This window comes from Tauraco erythrolophus, chromosome 22, assembly GCF_009769465.1.
Source record: "Tauraco erythrolophus isolate bTauEry1 chromosome 22, bTauEry1.pri, whole genome shotgun sequence".
NCBI lineage: Eukaryota > Metazoa > Chordata > Aves > Musophagiformes > Musophagidae > Tauraco > Tauraco erythrolophus.
The window spans coordinates 11838235-11861935 of NC_141486.1; the positions used below are offsets into that span (position 1 = coordinate 11838235).

Here is a 23701-nt window from a genome sequence, read left to right on the forward strand (position 1 = left end):
CCTTGGAATATGGCCTTGAGACAGCTCATCCGTGTCCTTCACTGTGTTATCTCTTCTAACTTTTATTAAAACTTCAGCTCTCATCTGAAGATAGCTAATTAAATCCATGACAGATTATACACTCGTTTAAAAACTGCACTGAACTACTTTTTCTAAAGAGAACAGGGTTTATTTTCTTTTCCCATAGTTAAAACTAAGGGCATATAAGGAGGTTTCATTCATTTACAAAGACAAGATCCTTATCTTTACCTAGTATATAGATAGGTTTATATTAAAGTTCCTTTGTTGCGTGACAAGACTCGGTGCAATTTCTCACAGTAATTATTTCTTCTTGCTGGAAAGATCTCTCAGCCTTATACTTTTGAAATATATATACCAACATGTATGTGAATGCACGTTTACACCCCAGAAAAACATTGCTCTAAAATATAACACAAGCACTGTAAATTCTTTTTCTAAACGTTAGTATGTCTTAACTATAACAGTACTATTTTGACAACATTGCAGAAAGTAAATTTTTCTTTTCCTCTACAAGTAACAGTGAAATCTTTAAATTATTTAAAATCATATTGAGCATCATTTTCTTACATTAAAAGTACACAAATTCTATCAAGGACTGGTCTTACTGCACCTCCACCCATCATCTCAAATTACCACCAGCTGGACTTGAATGCAAATGGCTTTGTTATAACAAATAAATATTTGCAGCAATGGATATACTGCTCTGCAGCAAACGTTACGCAGCTCCTCCACTGCCTGCTTCTCGCCAGCATCCAGGACACAAACCCGTGCTCAGAACTGCTTCTGAGTGGTGCAGAAAATCACAATACCCACCAAAAAAAACTGAGCATCTTTCACAACAGTTAAAAAGAGATATAAAATATGCTCACGGAAAAACACCCTACCCTCTAGGAAATATGGTAAATAACCCACCTGAGCCTCTCTGTGATCCCTTCCTTCTCTTTAAGGCCTTTTGTAAGATATCCTTCATGGTGACCTTCATACTGTCCACCTGAATAAGTGAGAATCCATGAGCAGCATTTCTGCAAGACAGATGCACATGCGTTTTTACAAAATCATCATCACCAGGCAGCTCACCGCAATTGTCATGAGTTTCAAGCAAAGGACTTGTTAGGCACAACAATTAACAAAGTTGTGCTACAAAAGTAAGTTAAAAGAAGGAGAAACTGAGCAAACTCCCTTAGAAAGGCAGAGACAAAAATGGAGAAAATGGATTGAGATTCAAGGTGTGTAAGGATATTCCTAATTTATCTTTATTTTTGATCAATTTGTGTTCATCATTAAAAAGAAAAATGAGCAATGTACCTGTGGAGCTCCTCAACTACTCCCTATGAAGTATCTGCTGGGTGTTTCCCAGTGCACACAAGACAAACAGTTTGCAGGGCCATTTCCACACCCGGCCCGACGGCAGACGGAGCGAATCGTTACGGAGAAGCCGAAGGAAAACGCTCCGAGAAATAACAGCAGCTTTTCAGCACTAGTGATACGCAGCATCATTTCAAACGTCAGTAATGTGCTTTCTTTGGACACGGTTTTGTGAACATCATGGCACAAAATCTCAGGGCAGGCTCGGGGCAGCGGGGCCGTGCCCTGGCACTGCCCACGGGAGAGCCCGCGCTCGGGGCAAACGCTGCCAACATCCTGCGGGTGGTGACGGCCGATACCGATGGAAAGCAGCGTCACTGGGGAAGCAGAGAAGATGACAATAGAACAGAAGAGATGCTGGATTAATCTATCAGAATTTTGCCCCTCAGACCTCGCAGTCAGTCTCTGCTCGTGTCAGTAGATGTCACTGCAGACAGCGCAGGAGTTGGGGCTGAAGCCCACGGAGAGCGGCACTGCAGGGACAAGGTCTGCAAAGCTGTTCGGACAGGAGGAGCAGCTTTGGATCTGGCAACCAGGAATTTTAATCAGGGAGTAGAGCTCTAGATGAATATCACAGCTGGAATACTTTTAAAAGCAACTGGCAGTCCCAAGCAATCCAAGCAACACAATTACATCATGAAACCAAGACCATATTACATGTCACTGCAAGACACAAACGCTGGGAATACGAGTTGGAGTTCAGATCCCCCCAGCCGTGGTGCCCCCAGCCCACGCTGTGACACAGCTCAGATGAACAAACAACACCTTCGAGCCCTCACCATACAGTAACACTCACCCCTGGCCACCGGCCGCAGCGCAGACATGGTGGCCAGCAAACGCCCTGCCTGGGCACACGCCGGCCCCCACCTGCTGCCCGCGGCTGCCCACCAGCAAGCACACGTGTCCCCTCCGCCCTGCTCACAGCACAGGGCTGTCTGATTTACCCCAGTTCAGCTTTTCAATCCAATGTCACATGCCAAGAGCAGCTGGAACAGGCTGAAGAGATGGTCAAGAAATCCACAACAGGAGGGACTGGACCAGGTTGCCCAGAGAAGTTGTGGATGCCCCATCCCTGGAAGTGTTCAAGGCCAGGTTGGATGGGGCTTTGAGCAACCTGGTGTAGTGGAAGGTGTCCCTGCCCATGGCAGGGGGGTTGGAACTGGATGATCTTTGAGGTCTCTTCCAACCCAAACCACTCTGCTTTATGCATTACAAAAGATAAAGATGCTGTACGTAACATACCAGATGGGTCTGTCTGCAGAGCTTTCCCCGGCTCCTCCGCCGGCTCAGCCCCGGGCTCCTCACCCCACGGCCGACAGTCCCACAAGCCATGAGTATAAAATAGTGTTTCCTTCTCATCAATTGTGAGTTAGTCTCATCTGAATTTCATTCTCAATTCCCTTTGTTCCTGGCAAAATGAAACTGCCTAAAAGCCCCAAATTTATGTTCTCTAGATCATTTATTATTTATAACTCTATCTTACTCGTCTTCAAACCAAATATTCCCAACATTTTCATGCATTTACTTTTCTCCCTCTCTATTTCCATCATGTGTTCAACGCAGGAGGAGCAGAACTGAGCCCGCTGCTCCACAGGAGGGAGTACCAGCCATGTCTGCAGCCCGGAGACTGCCAGCCCCGGCACAGCCCTGGGATTCAGGGCTTTTGACTAATCCACACCGTGAGCAGAGGCCTTCCTAAACTCTTCACTGATGAGCAAACCTTCCCCAAAGCTGCCGCGGAGCCCTGCAACGTGCACGAGCACCGCACAACATCTCGCCTTTGCCCAGCAGCTTCCTGGCCGTTCACCTCTCTTCCCAAAGCCGTTACAGCTCTAACCCGAACCGACCTGCTGAGCTGAATCCATGAAAGTGAAAAACCTCTTCTACAATACTATATACTCCAATTACAAACAGCAAGCTACCTTTGTGCTTTTATTTAAATACACAATGTTTGTCCATGAAGTGCTGCAAGAAAAGCCTCACACGCTGGACCCGACCATCAGGACACTGATTCAAAAGGCGCCTGGCGCCTTCGGGTAATTCAGATAACGCTCTGCAACACAGAAAGCAAGCTTCCAGAGAGCTGCAGCCAAAACACAGGAAAACAAATGAAAATACTCCAGAAAAAAAAAATCTAGCGAAGGTGAAGAAAGTCTTCCAAAACCCTCTACGATCAAAACAACAGGAGCCACAATTTTATACTTTTCTCCTGCAGTACAAAACGTTTTTCAAATGTGTCTTCCCGCAGCCCGTGCCACGGATCAGCCCCGCTCCCCACAACGCGACCGCCGGCGGGCCACCACGGCCGGCCCGGCCCGGGGCCGCTCACTCCGACACGTATCGGGAACCTCCCAAAAATGGAAGACTCTTTCGGTTCCTGACACTCCGGCTGCTAAAGAGCACACGCTGCGCTGGTCCCGCTCGCGTTTCAGGCCATCCTGACTCGGTCGATTCTTTCTACGGAGCAGCCGGCCTGAGAACTGTCAGACTAATTTTCCTGACACTCTATTACTAACCCATGCCTGAGCCACGGCCATTCTTTGCCTCAGAAGCTGGATCTCATCCCAGAACAATCTTTAAAAGTTTATTTTACTGATCAAAGCAAACTAAGAAAACCCTCTGTGTTTTACTATATTTAGTGCGCTATCCGGTAAGCGAGACTTTGGCAAGAGCAGTGAAATGTAAAGCGCACCCTGCATTTGTAAACTTTTGGATGTTTGCTCTGGAGCAGAGCCAGAGGGTCCCAGCTCAGACACACGGTTCTGCCCTTCCTTTGCTCCAGCTCGCCAAGCATGCAGCGCTGGGTCCTCCAACCATGCACCACAGAACCTCGATAAACCCCCAAACCTGAGCCGAGCACGGCCTTAAGCCCAGAGCAAAGAGGTCCCACCACCACCCCAGGGTCAGGCCAGCGGGTCGGAGCACATCTCCTGCGCCGCAGAGACGCCCCGCGGCGCGCCGGGGCGCCAGCGAACTGGGGGGGCCGCCCTCTGCAGCGACCGCCTGAACCATCACCAACGCGCCGCGACCTGCCTTGACGTGCAAACAGCACCGTGAGGCTCCTCTGGAAGGAACACGCACCCCACCTCGCCCTGCCGGCCTCCCAGCCATGCTCCACGTTGATAATGTGCACCAACTGTCCTCACTCAACCCAATTCCAGCATATCCTTAATTACAATTATAAATTACACGTTTTAGCTCACTTTGCTAACGCGCGATACCTTTATTTTAAGCCAACACACCAGAAAACGGGACAGAGGAGCTGATGCTGTTCAATCAATTAAAACTGCTGCTTACAAATTGGAAGCCAAAGAAATTCCTTAGCTTGTATTTTCTGTCATTTTGCAAAAACATACCTGGGTGACAAGGTTAAATCAAGCAAAGGAAATCCCTGGCACTTATCATCCACAGGCATTACTGATAAATTGTGCAGTGGAGGAATAAAGGATTACCTTCTGTATTTTTTCATTACACTTTTCTTTTGTTACAGAATACATAAATCCATTGTGGCACAATGTAATATGTATCATCGTGCTACACCTGTGGACGTTTCATAACGGCTGCCATGTCTGTGCAGTCAGGAATGATAAGTGAACCACCCGTGAATGTTAATGATAGTGATCATTCTGCGGTAACTTGGCTTTCCATCTTCTTTTACAGCCTCGGCGCTGGAGCCAGGGTGGCAAGGTTCACCAGAGGAAAAAGAAAACAACAGAAGAGGCGAGAGCCCCGGCGGGCTGACGCCGGGGTGGTGCCCAGGGGAGGAGGTGCTTGGAGGTGGCATGGAAACGGGCAGCGTCCTCTCCATGGGCTCCGCTTGTGTCGCCAAACAAAAATCCAATGCTCAAAGGACAAAAGGCTTCTGTTCTCAATGAGAAAAACTTTTCCAAAAGCTGCCTTTCCAAGCTGGACAAATTTTGTTCTATTTATTTATTTTTTTTTTAAATACTCAAGTGGAACGTGTAGCACTTGGAGCTTAATGCAAAAAATTGTTGGCATGGCTGAAAGTGTCTCTGACTAAAAACGATTTCCACTTGATCAGCACAAAGCCAAAGTTAAGACTAAAAATCCCAGTTGACGCAATATACTTAGGTTAAGCTGGGTAATTTTTAAGATAAAGTGCACAGTGGTAGTAACCAGGATAACTATGCCAGCCACAATTTTTATTCTGAGCCTAAATGATCTTGCTGTTGTGCATCTCACGTTAGGCTGGATAACTCCGTGCGCTCTGGGGTTTGGTTGGCTGAATTCTGACACTGCTATGAGCCATCATTAGGCACCTGACAAGTCTGCTTCCTCCTCTGACTCCTTTCTTGGGGTCCCACCCCTCCCTGTTCACCACCCCGGGAGCCTACCTCCTTCACCTCAGCACCCACAGTAACTTCCTCAAATTTGCATTTTATGAATACTCTAAAATACACTTTTTGGATTATCTACACCCACGTAAAAACTGATGGCAGGCCTTTCGGGTAGTGCTTCTGTAATTTAAGTAAAAAACACATTCCGGAGCTTTGGATTGAATTTGTAAATGCACTATGAAATCTTGATATTTTAAAAGAGTTTCAAACCTTAATCTATCAGGTACAGTAGAGGTGCTGCTTTGCAAAATACATATATAATAGTAAAAGTATTTTAAACATAATATCAAAACAGAAAAAAGTGCTACAGAGCAGAGGAACTGTATGCCAAATTTCATCTATGTGCCAACTGGCAGCTGAGCTACAACTCCTAGAAACACCATTAGATCGAGTACGTCAAGTCATGATAATAAAATTTCCAAAGGAAAAAATCCTAATGATAGCACAGATTTATTTAAAGCTACCTTCGCTCAGAGGCTTTCAGGTATTACTTCATCATCTCGAGAAGCCTGCATTTACATGAAAGCAGTGCTTTGTTTGACTCCTCCTGACAAATCATACTCGACATCAAAGAGGGCTGTTTGCGAACGCCGCGTTTGACATTGGACAAAGTACTCCTTTCCACAACAGACATTTTCCAAAAACATAACTCGCTAGACTAATGGGCAGTTAGAAGCCAGAATGACTGCCCTCCGTCTTCTCCTTGTGTAACTTTGCCAGAGTCCTTGGAACTTGCCAAATTCGGTCATGCCTGCTTAGCTTGCTCGACTGATTGTGCCAGAAAAGAAAATAAGACACAGATGTATTTGAGCTCTTTGAGATGCCAGTAAGAGAGACAGCTAATGGCTTCATTTCGACCCTCCCCTACCAGCTGGGCACAGGTGGGGGGATAATGAGGTCCCTCTCCCTAATCAAACTCAATTATTTACTACTCTGTATAGCCACAAAGACATTCACATTCAGCTCGGAATATAAAATGCACTGTGGGCTACTTCCAGCCACTGCCACTGGGTATTTATAAGCAACTCGAGTGGCTACGAGTTTGCCTTGGCAGGAGTTTGAGTGTATGAAGTTCTGCAAACTGCTTCTGCTCAGACATGTCCTGCTGAAACGGGGTCCCCAGCGAGGTTCCGGAACTGGCAGCGCGGTAACTGCACGGGGTCTGAAAATCCACCCAGTGTGCAGGATGGGTGAGATCTGAAATAAACCACCATGCTTCAGCACGAAGCTTCTCAGAAGCAGCAAATTTTTCAACAGTGATTCAATATTAATAAACATTGCAAGTCACAAGCCTGACATAGCAGCAGCTGAAATACTTCAGCATGAGGAGGGAAAAACGAGATGCAAAATGTAAAAACACAATTGCATGCACTAGTAGGACGAGAGGGAAGGAAGAAGATGCAGAATTTACAACAAGTCCCTACAAAAATAAGACAACATGCACATTTAAATTCATAGTAACAATCTTTTGATCAACTGATGATCAAGTAATTATTCTAGGGGACATGTTGAAAAACTCTAATTTAAATCTAACTATTTATCAATAACTATTTACACAGGAAGTACAAGCAATTTCAAATTAACATGTGGACACAGAGAAAGAAAAAGCACTGCTTCCTGTGATGCAGTTGTCCTATTTCTAATGAGCAGGACCTCCCAAGTGAGAAGGAAGGTCCTCACATGAGCACAAATTATATTAAAGCAAAAGATTTCACATTTCTTTTGCAGGATTTGCAGCTGGACCTTAATCCTGCTACAAGCAGCAGTCAGAGCACTGCTGGCCAAGCTGGGATCCTGCTGAGGGCTCTGGGCTTCCCACAGGAACACCAGTTCCCCCTCCTCCACGCTAACGTCCAAAATCGGAGACCTCATGTGTTCATTGCATTTAAATACTAATCCCTATTCATGTACTGAGTGCAGGCAACGGGGATTTAGGTAGGAGGAAGCTGAGAAAGGAGACTTTTTCCAGATGAGAAATCATCAACAATTTAGTCTTCTAATGCTACTGGCTTCTTAGCTGGTCTTCCTGCAAGAAACACTTCTGATCCTTCCAGATTGCAGGGAATTACAATAGAATTTTCTATGTACCTGCTGGAATTTTTCTGGGGATACTGATAAGGCAAGATTATCTTGAAGACAAAACAATCATAAAATCAAAAAAAAAATTACCAAATTTGTGGCAATGGCATTGACTCTATAGAAATGCACGCAGGTGAAAGACATTCCCCCTCTCGGATAAAACACGCAGCACTCTTCAGGCAGGGGGAAGGAACTAAATATTCTGGGATTCCCCAGGTGAAGAGTCAGTTCTCTGGCTCCACTGCGCGACTGTGACCTGCACACGCTGAAGAAGGACCTTGTAATCTGACTGGCAAAACTGCTCCATTTCCTCCGTGTTCCAGCTTCCCCAGGACCGCAGCCAGTGCAGCACAGCTGAAGATGTTTACCTTGAGCAACTTATTTGTAAATACTGTTGACAGAATGTTTTATTTTCCAACGACCTAATATAGTGGAATGAAGCGAATGGGCCTTCGGGAAGTACACGTGGGATTTCTAAGAATTTCTTTCAGTAGGACGCTTTAGAACATCTCTAAGAAACAGAGTCCACAATAAAGAATATAAAAATGTCATTAAATAGCTCAGAACTTTTTTTTAAGTGTCTGATTATTCAAAACCAGAAGCAGTTGTATGGTTACAAAAGGTAAGTAATACTTTACAAATTAAAAAAAATGTCCAATAGCCAGGAAAACCCTAGTAGCGTTTTCATTTCAAGAGCTCCACACATTAAATATTTTTCCCCAGTCAGAAGTGGCCTACGCTGCTGGTATTTTGTTATAGTAACTAAGGCCTTCTGATGGTTTCACTCACAAGTAAAACCAAAAAGTGACCAAGCACAGCATGTATCACTCAAACCCTAATTCACTGATAATGCCACGGCAAATTCTTCTTGAGCTGAGCAGACAGCTTCAAGTTTCAGTGGTGGACGGGGCCTTCCTCTTCCACACTCTTCTGGACTTCAGAGTGGTATATCCAGTCCTATTCGAACTGGCATGCTGCTTTACTGCTCGTTTCTCCCCTCAATTGCTGCATTGTTATTGATGCACTCTGCAACTATTTGTATGTAAAATTACTTGCTTTGCAGTCCACTAACCAGTCCTAAAATGCAGTTTTACTACTTTGTCTGTCAGGCTTAGAAAGAAGATTTTGAAGTCTCTCGTACATGGAGTACCCAAACCCCATGAGTGCACTCTCTTTTTCTGCCAAAATCCAATACATTTTCCCCAAAATAATTACAAGTCACTAACAAGATCAGTTCTGAGTACCTGTTGAAAAGGGCTCTGGATATCCAACACGAATGACTTTCTAATTTTAACTCTCTGAAGCTATTACGCATATTATTTCATTTATTATTGAGAACATATTTTTCATAAATAAGCAGCATGGCTGGAGCAAAATGAAGATTACGAGCTCAGACTTTGTGTAAATTCCAAACGCTCCCCACACCAAGCATATTGTCTTCTCTGGAGTTCTAGACTCAGGACAATGGGCCCACCCAAGTCTCTGCCAGCAGCAGTTACCTTTCTACCTGCCCCGTGACGGATGCCAGACCAGGGCACCGTCTGCAGAGAACCGGGAACACACGTGCCCCTGAATTTCGCTACGTTCGGATGAAGGAAAGCAGAAGGAAAAAGCCAGCGAGGTGGCACGGACACACAGGTGCTCCCCGCGGTGAGGAAGTTACGTCCATACTCACATGCGAACAAAGAGCGACTGTTTGGCCGCCAGGCCCGGAGACGAGTACTTCTCAACCAGCGCCAGAGTGCTGAAGCCAAACTTGTGAATGGGCTCATTGGAATCCAAGGGCGGAAAATCCGTGTCAACCTCGCCATCGTCCTCCGCAATGTGCAGGCAGTAGGCGCTGACGTTGTCGCTGAAACAAAGACAAGACAAGTTCCTTCAGCAGGGAAGGCAGAGCCGGTCCAGTTCCGCCCATCAATACCAACAGCTGCAGGAAGCAAACCAGCAGACATGTCTGTTAGAGGAGTAATTTAAGCCACTGATGGCACGTACACAAACGTGTCCCAGAGTCCCAACGGATCTTGCTACCGTAACCGTGCGGTAACAGGAGAAACCCCAAAACCTCCGAGTAACGCAGCGAGTCTCACTTCATCGTTCGCGGCGCTGCAAGCAAAGGACTGACAGTGATTAAAATACACCCAAGTCTATAAAAGTTTCATGACTCCGTGAGGCTGGAAGCAGTATTTCTCCATTGGTGAGAATGTATTTCTCTATATGACCATCACCCTGTAGAATTACAGACAAACAAGCAATGTCTGTCTGTTTTTTCATAGATCAACTGGGGAAAAGTTCGCCAAACGTACGCTTGAAAAGCTGAGAAGGCTCTCGGGCAGGTACACAGTGGAATAAAAACTACAAGAAAAGTAAAAAAATCTGTTCAACACAGCAGCAACAACTCGTAGAAGTTACCTTTTCTAAATATCTCAGAAGTTCAATCACTAAAAGCAGTTAAAATTAGTACAGACAAACAAGCAGAAGTAAATAACAAAGTTTTAAACAGATACAGTGTGAAGAAAATCTGAAAGAAAAATCTAAGCCTCTTTCTTTCCACAGACAAAGCCCACAGGGAAACAACTACCTACATACACCAAGCAGAGTATTAGACATATTTTCCCAATATTAAAATCTATTTCAAATGCAAATATTCAAATTATTGAGCTGAAAATAAGTATTCTTTCTTATCGTAAATGCGCCAGCATCCAGGCATTTTCCACAGCCATGAAGTATGGCTTGAATGTTCACATGGCAGTGTGTTTCTAAACTCTGCAGTTTAAATTTGGAGTTTTAATAGCTTGATTGATGCTTAAATTAATTAATTGCAAAGTGTATGCTAATTGTTTAATTGGTCGCTTGATCTATATAGATCATTTTTTGAATTAAATGAGTTGATTTACAAAGTTTATTGATTGGATGTGACAATGAATTATTTCGCTGACTACCTGATTTGCAATTTTCTCAATTAATTCACAAACCTTTGGTTGCAACTGTGCTTTATTGAGAGTGCTTAGTCCAGGTGATCTATATGCACCTCGTCACGACTCAGACATTTATTACACAAAGCAGGTAATAACGATGCATTGCTATTAATGCAAGCTGTGCGTTTGCTAAGGAGAAGGTAACCCAGCAATGCTCGTCCCTGTGAGTTCTGAAAACTGCAATACTGTTAGAGAAACTTTTATGAGTCTCTGGGCTGCTATGAAGAACCAGAACATTGCTGCAGAATTAAATTCTAACTTCTCCGAGAGCGTTTAAGTAACTTTTAGGGGAACTGGTGAGAGGTAGGGCTGGGCAGAGAGGGCACACAGCGCCCGGGCGCTGGCACTCGGAGGACTCCTGCGGGTCGCGTGGTTTCCGTCGGTGCCGGTCTTTTTAGGGCCCTTCTCTCATTCTAAGGAGATTTCTGCTAGTGCCGACACCAGTTCCACACGCTCGCTCTGTCCAGTTCGACCTAACTCAAAAGCCAACCCCTGCTATGAGACTTCCCAGTCTGAACCATCTTCCCCCAGCTGTGCTCTGTGCCTTACGCTGCTGATTTTCTAACCTATTCATTTGACAGAATTATTCTATGTGCAGCCTGGTGTGCACTTAAAGCTCTGTATAAATAAAGTTAACATTTTCATTTGGTACTTGATGTATTTGCATAATTCTCATTAAAGCCAGAGGAACATACACACGTGCAGGCAACAGAACACGTTCAGTGGGGTCTCAAAGCAATCCAAGTGCTAAAAAAAAAAGGTGGTGGTGACAACAACTTATCTTCCACCAATTATACTGAAAACAGTCAATGTCGGTTAAATCTCATAAACCAAGAGAGTTACAAATGTCTTCAAACCTGGAGAGGGCTCCTGAACATTAACACAGATTAAGTCACAATCTGTTGAAAGAACAAGCCCAAGGGGTAAAACTGTTCTGCATTGTGAACCTCCACCAGGATGAGATCAAAGTCCTGACTTCGGGCTTCAAATTACAAGGTGCAAAGACTTGAGAATCTGAGTTTGTTATGGACAGAACGTAAAAGTTAAGTACAACAACTGACAGATGTAGTAGCATTCTTAACTTCTAAAAACAGGAAGTTTGTTTGAATTTTAAATCTCACTATTAATTTATTCCTAGAAAAGGATTTTGTTTATTTTTTGCAGGCAGAATCATTACAGCACATCTGTCAGGGGTTGGGAAGAGAAGGGTCCAGTGGGTTATGACCAAAGTTCATGTGTAAGAGGCCAGGAATAGAGTTGCTAACACTGTCAGTGGTTCCTCCTGTCAAGATACTGAACAGAGACAAATATAATACAATTATAATAAAAAAAGGCAGCCTAACTGACACAAAACGTTCTCAAAGCTGTCAACTAGTACTCACTCATTTCAGACTCTTACATCTACCTTTTAGGAAAAAGAATTAGGCAGTAATCTGTTCTCTTCCTAAAGACAGAGCGCTTGTTCCTCTTAGTCACAAAGTCTACAACCTCCTCATTATTCTCAAATTGTGCTACTAGTAGGTATATTTGTCATTCTGCAAGCGTTGTACATCAGAGTTGAGGCATTCTCTAGATGTATTTCAGTGCAGTGTCATCATGAGCGCGATTTTTTCTTTTTATACTCTAAACTGACTAAATCAGGAACAAACAGCAAACGTAGAATGTGCAACCTACACAAGCTCTTTTCCTATTTGGAAGTGTTGAGCATTAGTCTACAGTTAAATCAATCCTTGCTACAGGACAGGCAGCCAGCAACGCTAAATAAAGATGATGGAGACATGAGAAATAATGAACTACACAAGAAAACAAACTTCTTGTAGTCTTGAGGCTCTGCTCCTTCCTCCGAGCATTTGTACCCAGAATCTCAACTCCTGCTCTTGGGAACTCACACCTCCATTATTAATTTTATTATTTCTGTCCTGAGATTTGATTACATTGGACAGCCTCCTTGGTCATGATCACTCTTTGACACATCATAACATCTTATCCTTCAAGGCAGACAGTGAAATTCATTTCCTCCCACTGCTGACTTTTGCCGTGGGCAACGATGTTTATGGAATACCTTTACTCACAAGAAATGTTCCGTTTGAGGTGTGGTGTGCTCCTGAAAAATAGACATGTGTCCAAAGATTGACATTAGTGGTGTCTTACTCGTTAAAACATAAGCTAATCATACACAAAGGATGCTTTTTTGAACTTATGATATGACGAACAAAAATTAATAACAGCAAATGAATGGCACCATCTGCAGATAATTTTGTATTTCTTTTCCAGTGTAAAAAAAAAAAAGACAAATCAAACTCAAGTGTTTAACCTCTGAGACATCTCACATGTTTGTTGAGAAGAGCTAAGGGAAATCCTACATCCAAGGTAACAATATCCACAAAACTGTTTTCAAGAGGGGCTGCTTTCCTGGGTTGCCCTGTATCTTCTCAACAGAAGTCAACTCATCCCAAAGCCAGGCAGCTCAAGCGACCTCTCGGCACCTCCCTTTCCCCCTTACAACTGTGCTACAACAGGAGAGACCACTGAGACCTCAGACACTTCTGAAAAACGCTGAAAGAGCAAACTGTAAAATTCAGTACCAAAGCAACCAATTCATCAAATATTCCAGGAACAACAAAAAAAGTGAAAATTGGCTCCTATAAAAAAATCCAAACCAAACTGTTCACCTTGTTTGCACCAGAAAAGTCACCTGCTAGTATGTTACTAATAAGTCCATAATAAACTATTTTAAGTTCTTATTTTACGTTCTATGACTGAGCAAAAACTGCAGTATTTTACAGAACTGTTTAAAAGCCAAAGTTGCTCAGAGGTACCTGGTTTATGTACCTGACGTCGCCCACCATGACAAAGTAACGGCTCTCACTCAGCACCACTAGTTCTTCAGCACAGCAAATCCAATCCACTATTTAGTCAAAGAAATCCCAGGAGCAGAACTCTTTCACAGTGAAGACGTAAGCAATGATTACTAAAGATACTGAAAAATCTATTGATTAACTGAAGCTAAAATTTCTGAGCACAACACGGATGCTGCTCTTTACAGCAAAGAGCCAACGTGACTGAGGTCGAAGTCTTGCAGAAATTCAGGATCCTTATCTGCATATCTTTATTTTAGTGCTGTCTCCAGGATAATAACCTGGAAAGAAAAGCACCTTAGCCCTTACACCTGTCAATTCTCAGAAAACCAGAAATATTTTAACACGTGTATAATGAATTACAGTCATGATGTCAGCAAAATGACAGCAAAAAGGAAGTTAAGTGATCATGCTGAAGTTGTGCGACAGAATTCTGACTTGTTGCCAGGCATCCTCACTATGGCTGAAATCTCTCCTACGGTTCCAGGAGAACACTACCAGTACTTCCAAGACACGCTGTTCCCCAGTGCAGCGGTTCCTCTCACCGGTACCGTGCAGACAAAACGGAGTCAGAATCTGGGACCTCCTCTCGGAACAAACGAGAGGAGTTAAGGATGAGTTCAGGATTTTATTTGACATCCTTGTGATCTTAGCCATTAAAGAACACTACCAAAAACCAGATGGGACATAAACCAAAAAATGTCTCCGTGACACCAAAAGAGGTAAGATTTATATTATTTTTACATAAAGCATTTTGAAATTCTGACTTGTTTCCAGATCCACGGTTTCACACGCTTATTGTTACACGGTACCCGGTAGCTTAATTGAAAGAGAAACGGATATAGATGCACATGTGCTGCTCAAAAGGAAATTCTGATAAACGTGTAGGTGGCTTCTTAAGATTTATCTATAAAAACATTGACATGGAAATCCACTTCATTATGCAAAAAGGCTGCAGAGGAGAAAATTAGAGATCAAGAGGTAGTAAAGAAAGAACATTACTTCAGCTTTGGTTCCCGTCCCTCACTTGTATATTGCCAGCATATTAGTCCAATCAGGTCATGCACCTTGGCATTTGCTATCGTCACAACTGTCATGGGCTGTAGTTTGTCTTGGCTTGTGTGCAGTGGGAGGTAGACATCAATTTTTTTGGTTGCCGTTGTACCAACATGACCCTGTCGAGAAAATATATTTCATTAGAATGTATAAAAGAAAAAGTATGACAGAGCTAATACAAATCTGGTACGGATAGAATTCTTTTCAGTAGAAAGATTAAAATACACTGCTACAACTTAAAATTGGAAGAAGCTTGAACGTTTAAATTCCAATTCTTTTACTGCTGTTTAATGTATCTGTAAAAATGATATGAAATATTTGGCAACGATTTCACAGATTTCCATAAAAAGTGGCATCTTCACTGCAAGATCCCATGTTCTTGCAGGATCAAAACACACCAACAAAAAAGGTATAAAAAGGGTGGGATGGGGGGGAAGAGAGCACTGACAAGCCTACCAAAAACTTCAAACCATTTTTCCATCAGCATTTAATTCTAGCCTTACCCTTGTTTCTGTATTTCTGCTTTCTTCCGTAGTTCTTCCCCCTCCCTGAAGAGCTCACCTCCTTCACCCGAACAACTACCAGCTCAGGGTCCCTTACCCCCCAGCCAGCTCTCCCTCCCGGGTGCCCGGCACTGGCGAGGCCCCTCCGTGGCAGCACCGAGCAGCCCGTCTCATCGCTCGTTACTCTACTTCTGGAACGCGCCAAGATTGCCAACGCTACTGGCTTTTCTGTGTTCCATTTCTCCTCCAGCTTTTGTCTGGGACTCGTCTCGTCCTCCTCCTTTGCCCTCCTTCCCCTGCTGCCGTACCAAGAGGAGCCAAAGGAGCTCACACTGGAAGCACAACGGGAGAGAACGCAGGGAAACTCTCAGCATCCATAAAAAGGGGAGGCTGGAGCCTGGCCAGCACATTCCTACGGAAAGGAGGAAAAGCAAGAGCCCACCATGGCTGGCAGGGGTCTACACACATAAATCAGCGAGATCTAAATGTGAATCTTACAGACACCACCAATTCAGAAACAGGTACCGAGCTCAGAGCTTCGGGCACAGCCAGACACACACCCCGGGCTGCTCGTCCATGGGAAACCAAACCAGGCAGCACGAGGCACGCGAGAACTGCGGCAAAACCAACCCTGGCTCACACGTGGAGGTTAAGATGATGTTTAAAAATAAACCTTTGGCTCGACCTTGGTTTGCCAAGAGAAGAACAAAAATCACACACACAACTGAGGCGTTAGACTATTTTGAACTATTTGACAACAATCAAGGATTAACTAATATTGGGTTTTATTGGAATTTGCTGTATTAAGAAAATCTATTTGGCACTGTGGAGATGAGCAATTAAATAAAACAGAAAATACACAGCAACATAAAGATCTATAAAGTTTGCGTTACAAGACAAAATCATTGACGCTGTTGCAGACAGGACTGTGTCTGTAAAGCAGCAACCTTTCAAACAGAGGGTTGTACAGCCGGATCCCCCTTCGGAAGCACTCCCATGTCAAGATATATCTATACCTAGTCAGGCCTTCAGAGAAGAAAGTATTATTCAAATTAATCACTCAGAATCCTAAGTAACAGAACAAAAGGATTCGATACTATAAATCTATGATGAGAGTATAAAACAGGGAGTTAAATGCCATGTGATAATTTCAATATATTGTTAAAAACCATTTGATCCTTCAGTGTGATTATAAATTAGAGATAATAGGAATGTAAAGATTAAAGTTTTTCATACTAGCATAGCTAAAAGTGTGATTAAAATCCATCCAAATATAATGAATGTTTCGTAGAAAGCATCTTTACAGTGCAGACATCTCCTCTTCCCATGTTTTTAAGGTAAGAAGAAATTGTTTTTACTCATTTAAAAGGAAACGTTATATTTGTAACAGAATATGAGACATTCCACCACCTTGCTTGGATAAGCCTTAACAAGCCCTTGGACAAGCGAGCGAGCTGGTGTGCCCGGGATTCTCTGAGATACCACCCATACCCACGACCTTACCTTGCCAAGGAGATCACAAATCCAACAGCACTACAACTGCTAAAAAAATGAAATTTTTGTTTTCTTTCTTTCTCCTCTCGCTTTCCTACACACACGACTTATTTTTAAGGCGATTTAAGCTGGTATCAGATAATGAATCACCAGCCTCAAAGTCTATTCCTGTCCTCACCCAGGTGCAAACACCATGCAGGGGGATGGACGGACACGCACATGGCTGTGGGCATCACTCACGTTACGGTCTGACTGGAGATACCAGCCAGAACGGGAGACCTGTTGTTCCAACTACATTTGCATTTGAATGAGCGAAGAGCAGTTATGGAGGAAATGAATGGGACTCCTTGGCATGCCAAGTTAGTCACATATTTAGATCCAAGGACAGCAAAATCATAAGTAATGCTTAGTCCTGATAATGGAAAACCCAAGAAAAATCGACAGCCAGATGTGAGAGTCGATGCCAAGGTTGTGGTGGATACACACAGTGTAGAACCAGCAAACGGACAAACGTGCTGAAAACTGTAACTAATAACCAGAAAGACCAGAATATTCCACTAGCCACTGCTGCAAGTACAGACTGGTTTGTAAGCTCATAACCCAACACACACACGTATTTATAAAACACATCCTGGGGACCCTGGTCCTACAGCTACCCCAAATCAGACGGTACCTTCCTTGTATCACCTTTCACAGGGCTTCTCCTTATTCTTTGCCCTACACTGTGCTGTTACTTTGTATTTGTTGTTTTTTAAACAAACTTTTCCTTGTTCATCCCCATCTCTAGATCTCCTCACCTCCTCCAGTCTATTTTTACCATCTTGCTTGTCCAAACCCCCTCCCTTACCGACGTCCTCCTCCTCCTCCAAACCCTCCGCACGAACACCCGATGACAGGTGACTCGAGCCAGCGGTAATTCCCACACGTATGAGGATTCCACCCGCTCTTTGAGCACCGGGAGCAACACCAGCCGCGGCAGTACCGGGACACGGCTCAAAAGCATTGCTGTTACACTCAAGATCTTTACAAAGGCGAGTGAAATACTTGTATTAATTAAAAGTGCTGTAAAACCGATTGCCATAACACATTGGAGAGGATGAAACCTGAGATTTGGAAGCTGATTAGACTTTCCATCAGTAATGGGAATATTCACTGTCACGTGAGGTAGGAAACATCAGCATGGCCTATGAACACGTGGGTCAAGGCTCAGACTGATCAATGACCAAGTCAAAGGGGTCAGGAAGAATCTCCACTGTTTTTATTGCAAATTAATGATATTTCTTCTGAACCAGCACTAGAAATCCAAAACATCAGGTACCTGTCTACAGGGCGGAATGAATCCATATTCTTAGTCCGATCCTGCAAAATATTAATTGTGTAGGAAGTCCCACAGAGCTCAATTACTTACCTGTGCAAAGCTTATTAGGTAAGGATTTGTAAGTGATGGGACTGAACAGAAGGGATCCAATTACTCGTCTGGTGGCCAAGAGTCAAGGACGGAGCCGCACTGGATTTAACTGGCAATAACTTGGGGTTTTTATATGGCACTTGTAGTCACTTCTTCAGGAAGAATCATTCAGAACCAGATTACAGACACTACTGGAAGCATAATTACTTTTTTCTCCCAACGAAAAAATTGTATTCCAACTGTAAACGCTGAGGAGACCCAGAAGATAAAGTACAATTACCTATATTCAAAAAGGCAGCATCAAACTTTATTAATAGATCCTGTATAAAATTCAATGGAAAATCTATTCAGGGCCAGGGGCCTTACCATTTGGAGTTTCCTTAATAGCCTCCAATAAATCTGGGAAGCATAAAGGGGCTGTTAAATTAACATTTTCCTGATCTGTCACCTGTGGCATAGTTAATTTGTCAAAAAATTCTTTTAGCTTGTCACTGGACACTGTATATTCTGACAAATGAAGTCTGGAATAAAATTGACAAAATATCTCGTTAATTTTCTAGGAAATCGCAAATCTGATTCCATTAAGATTTTATTGTTAGAAATGTTATATCCCACCAATCCTTTAAGGAAACGAGGAGTAACTGGATACACAGAAAACATAAAATTAATCACAGAAAATTTTCTTAGTATTTTTATTAATGGATTCTCTTAAGACTACCCAGTGCTCTCCTACAGTCTGATCTTAGGAAAATTTCCATTTGCTATTTCTATAACATTTTCATCTCACGCAAAGCAAAGATGATGTTTCATCATCTGCAATTCACTGGAGAAGACGTGGCACTGTGCAGTGTACACAGGCTTGAAGAAGCAAAAAACCAGGGATGCTATTTCCCAAATTATTGCTAATGTGGTGTGCACGTAAACAAAACACTTTATATTTTTGTGTTCTCTACCTCTGCCGTCAGAATTCTCGGTGGTTGGCACATGGCAGCTCTCTGGCACGTTACAGCTTTTCTTTTCTGCTGCTACTCAAGAGCTGCACAGAGTTATGCCCGTTATTTGACACTTCTGAAAAGTACAGTCTGCTGAATCCACAAACTTTCTGCTTCCTATTTTTTATAATTTAAATTAAGCAGATCAATGTGTATTTATGCACTGTGATAATAACCGGCAGCTAAACTTCGGAAAGTTATTCCCATTAATAAACAAATTTCTTCTGAAAGAACAACTTGGTATCTCAGCCTACTGCTCCTGTGAATCCCCGCTTTTCGTGTTGTCTAAAACAAAGACAAAATAGGACAGTGATATTTGGGGATATATAACAAGAGTAGTCGGGCTCATTACAAGAACATAAATAGCACCAACAGCACGTAAATACGTTGCTGGTACTTCTAGACACAAGAGTAGGAGTGAAGGATACGACAGGCAACTCAAACGAATTTTCACGGATTTTCTAGGATTCTATTTGCAAGCTATGGTCTTTAACTATATAAATACTGGTTACTACAGTTATGACAGAAAAACTGCAAATAGAATGATCTTCCTTGGCTACATACAATTTTAGATATATTTATCTTTAAATAATGTTCTGTAACAGAATTAATGCGCTTTAAACACAAACACAGTATGTTAAATTAAAAAAGATTATTTAAACTCTATCAATTCTTTCAACACAATAAGTCTTCCTAAGATTTAAAATCAACTTTTAATCAAAGTCCATGAGAAAATATATGCCTCCCTCCAATACCAGACGATGAACATCCTGAATTGATCTTTGTGGGGCCACTAACACTCTCTGCGGTGACACGGGAAGCTCGGTACGACCCTGCCCACCCCGGGGACACCCTACAGCCAACACAGCCCTGCAGCACCCGCGCAACGGGAAGCTAATGAAACAGCCACTGAGAAAAAGGGGCACGCTGCATCCTTCTCACTTCTGATTTCTTGCACTGCACACCACAGTAGAAAATTAAAACAAAGTCCATAAACATTTCTTAGCGAAAAGTGATTAATTTTCAACAACAACAATTTACTGCATCTTCCTGTACAATAGAGTTCTGTGACTAAATGTTATATCACTTTAAGATTAGATGTTCTAATGATATAATGCAAAGATTTTACTGAATCATTATTTAGTGGGAGCCATAAAAACCTCTTAAAATTAATCTTTCATGCACATCTAGCTTATCCAAAGTTAGCATTTAATTAGATGGCCTTGGCACGAACGAGCTTACTGCTTTATTTGCTCAATCAGTATGTGTCTCTTCAGTAACTATAATTAATCCAAGTCATTGACTCACCTCCCAGCAAACAATGCCAAACATAACACAAAATGGAAATAAATGCTTATCCTTTTCCCAACGTAAAATTTCTTCTCACTTTTAAAGCCAGTGAAATGTTTTTTGGTTTAGGTGACGGGGCATTTAATATACTACGTGATCCAGCAGTCGCCCCTAAGTGTAACTTACTCGCACACGCAGTTAAACAACATATAGGAAATACATGAAGGGGAAAAAATTGAAATGCATTAACTCAGCATTTACAATACAAACAAAAGCCCTAACAGATCAGAGCACAGATGTTTATGGCAATACAAAGGACTATATTTTTCTAAGACGCCCATTGGAAAGCATTGCTTTCCAAGCTCTTGACTTAAAAAAAAAAAAAAAAAAAGAGCAATTATTTCTTAATCCAAAATAAGTAGAAATAAAACAGTCACATCTACTCATTAGGAAAACAGATTTTGAGGGGCTGAGTGGAAAAAGAAGGGTCATCTAAAAAATTTTTTTTTTTTTTAATTTAGATGATCAAATATCTTAAAAGCTTTCAACAAGCACATGGCACAAACCATTTAGTAGTGCAACACGCAGCCGCAACTGGTAGCTGTTGGTGCGGTGAGTAGAACAGCATCTAACATGAGATGATGGTTAAATATTTATAACAGTCTGCTCGTTTTATTTGCACAGTATTGCAACGGACCTGGAGAAATCGCCCGCTCAGTTGCACATTATCTTCATATTCAGAGGCACAATGCTGAGTCTTTGTGTTCCTACGAAAATCCAGGGCGGTTCTATCCCTTTGATTCTCCAACGCACCCTACTATGGCGAAACAAGAACGATATTGATTTCATCAGGTGGTTAAGCCAGTATTGGTATTTTTTCATTACTACAGCCATATGATTACTTTTGTTATTCTTAACTCACTTATGGAAAATACCACTGGTGAGGTTACTGGGACAACCAGCGACACCGGCAGCCGGTGACGGCGCCATGTCTGGCACACCTGCCACTCCGCACGGTTTTTCAACAAAGCTTCAAAGTTGTTCCTTTCTGAGGAGCAGATTCTCCTTTGTACCATCCTAGCTTGGGCTGCAGTTAGCAGATCACAACGTAAAATTCCATTAACTTTGTTAAATACTTCATTTATCTTATTCAAACTGTCAGTATTCATAAAAATTTAACCCAGTAATTTCCTGTTACACAAAGCATAACAAAGTATGAATATTTAACTACAAGGTAAATAACACACTATTATTTTTTATTCTAAATTGTTGACTCCACTTAGCATGCCTGCTCTGCATAGCACCACACTATTTTTCAATTAAAGGTCCAGATGTTTGGAAGGCTGCGGCAGGCAGCAGCAGTTCTGAGCAACGCGTTATCCGCATTGCAATGATCCCCACAACAGCAGCTCCGGGCCGCGTTCGCACGCTCATGTTTTATTCCAGCCCCCCTCCTAATGTACCAGTTAATTATACAACACACAGCTGAGAAACATAACCTCCAGAGCTGGACAGGTTCCTTCCACGCTTCCACCTGAACGAGTTTTCATGCGCACCTCAAAACTCTGATTTACATATATAACCACCTAATCAAGCATCCCGAATCACTGCCTGCTCCTTCTTGGCATCCACTCCCACAATTAATAAAACTATGTAAGTCCTGAGCAAAGAATAAGACATATAATTACTGTAACAGCATATTTCAATCATATTAACACACATCCATTTATACAACTCACTTTAAACTAAAAAACATTTTACTTACAGTACTAGGAATATGATTTCTTGCTGTTATTTTTTTCTAATTTATTATTTGGAACAGAGGGAGGACCCCCCACGTCCATCCCCTTCGCAGCCCACGCCTCATTTACTCTCCTATGGGTACCAGTTTCAGGACAAACGGACCCAGGTCGGTCTCCACTCCTGTCGCGCTCCAGCGGCACGTCGGCAGGAGCGAGCGCACCGCGCGGCGCTGCCGAGGCCGAACGCGGGGCCCGGGGCTGCCCCTCTCCCGAGGGCTGGACTTCACCCCGACGGCACCGCGCTGCCCGCGACCCCGAACTCACCGACCCAGTCCCAGCGGTTCTGCTGAAGGACGAAAACACATATTCGGATTTATCGGAAATACGATTGCTACAGCTGCAACAAAAATGCATTCATCACAGGAAACTATGCCTAGTTTCCATGTAGTGAAGAGAAGGAATGGCCTCCTTCCGAATTATTTACATTTTACTGAGTAATAAGCATTACAATTTAATACTGAGAAACAGAGGCATTCTTTGCAATAACAAAATGCAACAAAAACTTACGATTAAAGCTACACCGTAAACATTATTTGTACGTTAAGAAATATGCCATGATATATTTTAATGAACAGATGCTATACAAAAGAGAAGCGTTTTCAGAAATATTCAATCCTCAAACAGATCAGCCTCTAATCCTACGCTTCTGTTGCACAAAGCAGACAGCTCAAGTTCCTCGAGGACATTAGCCAACCTTAGGTGGAACATTTTTAATACATCACCGTGTCACTTTTTAATGTGCCACAATCTATTAACCACATGGCAAACTAACAGGGATTTTTAAAATATGGGTTTTATAGCTTTGTGCTGGTGATTAATTAAATAAATAGCCAGCGTTTCACAAATCATCCCTCTAATTAGTCTAAACCAGACACTCTGCATTCACAGGCATTATTGCCATCTGAAGCTCACAGAAGGGCAGCAGCGCCACGAGGCCGAGCCCGCGCGCTCCGGCGCGCACCGGCACCGCGCAGCCCTGGCTGGCACGGCACCGCGCAGCCCCGAGGCAGCGGTACTGTCCTCACAGGTGCTGCAGTCAGCTGGAATTTGACTCCAGCTGCTTGGAAAAGATGTTCTGTGTAATTATTCTCCCTCATCCTGAAGGAAACAATTGAGATAACAAAGAAAACAGAGCGGTATCTGGAATTTGACCTGAAGTAGCAAAGTTGTATGTTGCAGAAAATGAAAAAATATTAAAGGCAGATGCTAGAAAAAAAATACGAGCTAAATGATACATTTTCTGTCAAAACATTTCAAAGTTGAAACTACAACTAATTACACGCAGTCCATTCAAAGAAGCCAAGCAAGGCTTATCATTAAAACGACTCAATTATTCTTAAAAAGAAAGAGAAAATCAGCTGTAAAACCTGCCTGAAATCTCATCATTTTCACTGCGCCTATCTAGATAGATCATTCCCCCAGAGCTCAAATTAAACTCTTAATAGTTAATACGTTCGAGTTTCACTACGGGTTTTTCTCTAAATCATTATTAACTGGAAT

General features: G+C 42.7%; 1 protein-coding gene across 5 annotated transcripts in view; it reads right to left on the reverse strand.

The window, feature by feature from the left end:
* MAPKAP1 (MAPK associated protein 1) overlaps positions 1 to 23701 on the reverse strand; it is a 103001-nt gene that overhangs the window by 43604 nt on the left and 35696 nt on the right. For all 5 annotated transcript variants that reach the window (XM_086625121.1, XM_086625123.1, XM_086625122.1 and 2 more), the window contains 3 exons: positions 14659 to 14831; positions 9499 to 9675; positions 934 to 1043 (listed from right to left, as the gene is read on the reverse strand). In XM_086625121.1, coding sequence (XP_086481247.1) covers positions 934 to 1043; positions 9499 to 9675; positions 14659 to 14831 — 460 coding nt within the window. The remainder of the gene's footprint in view (positions 1 to 933; positions 1044 to 9498; positions 9676 to 14658; positions 14832 to 23701) is intronic.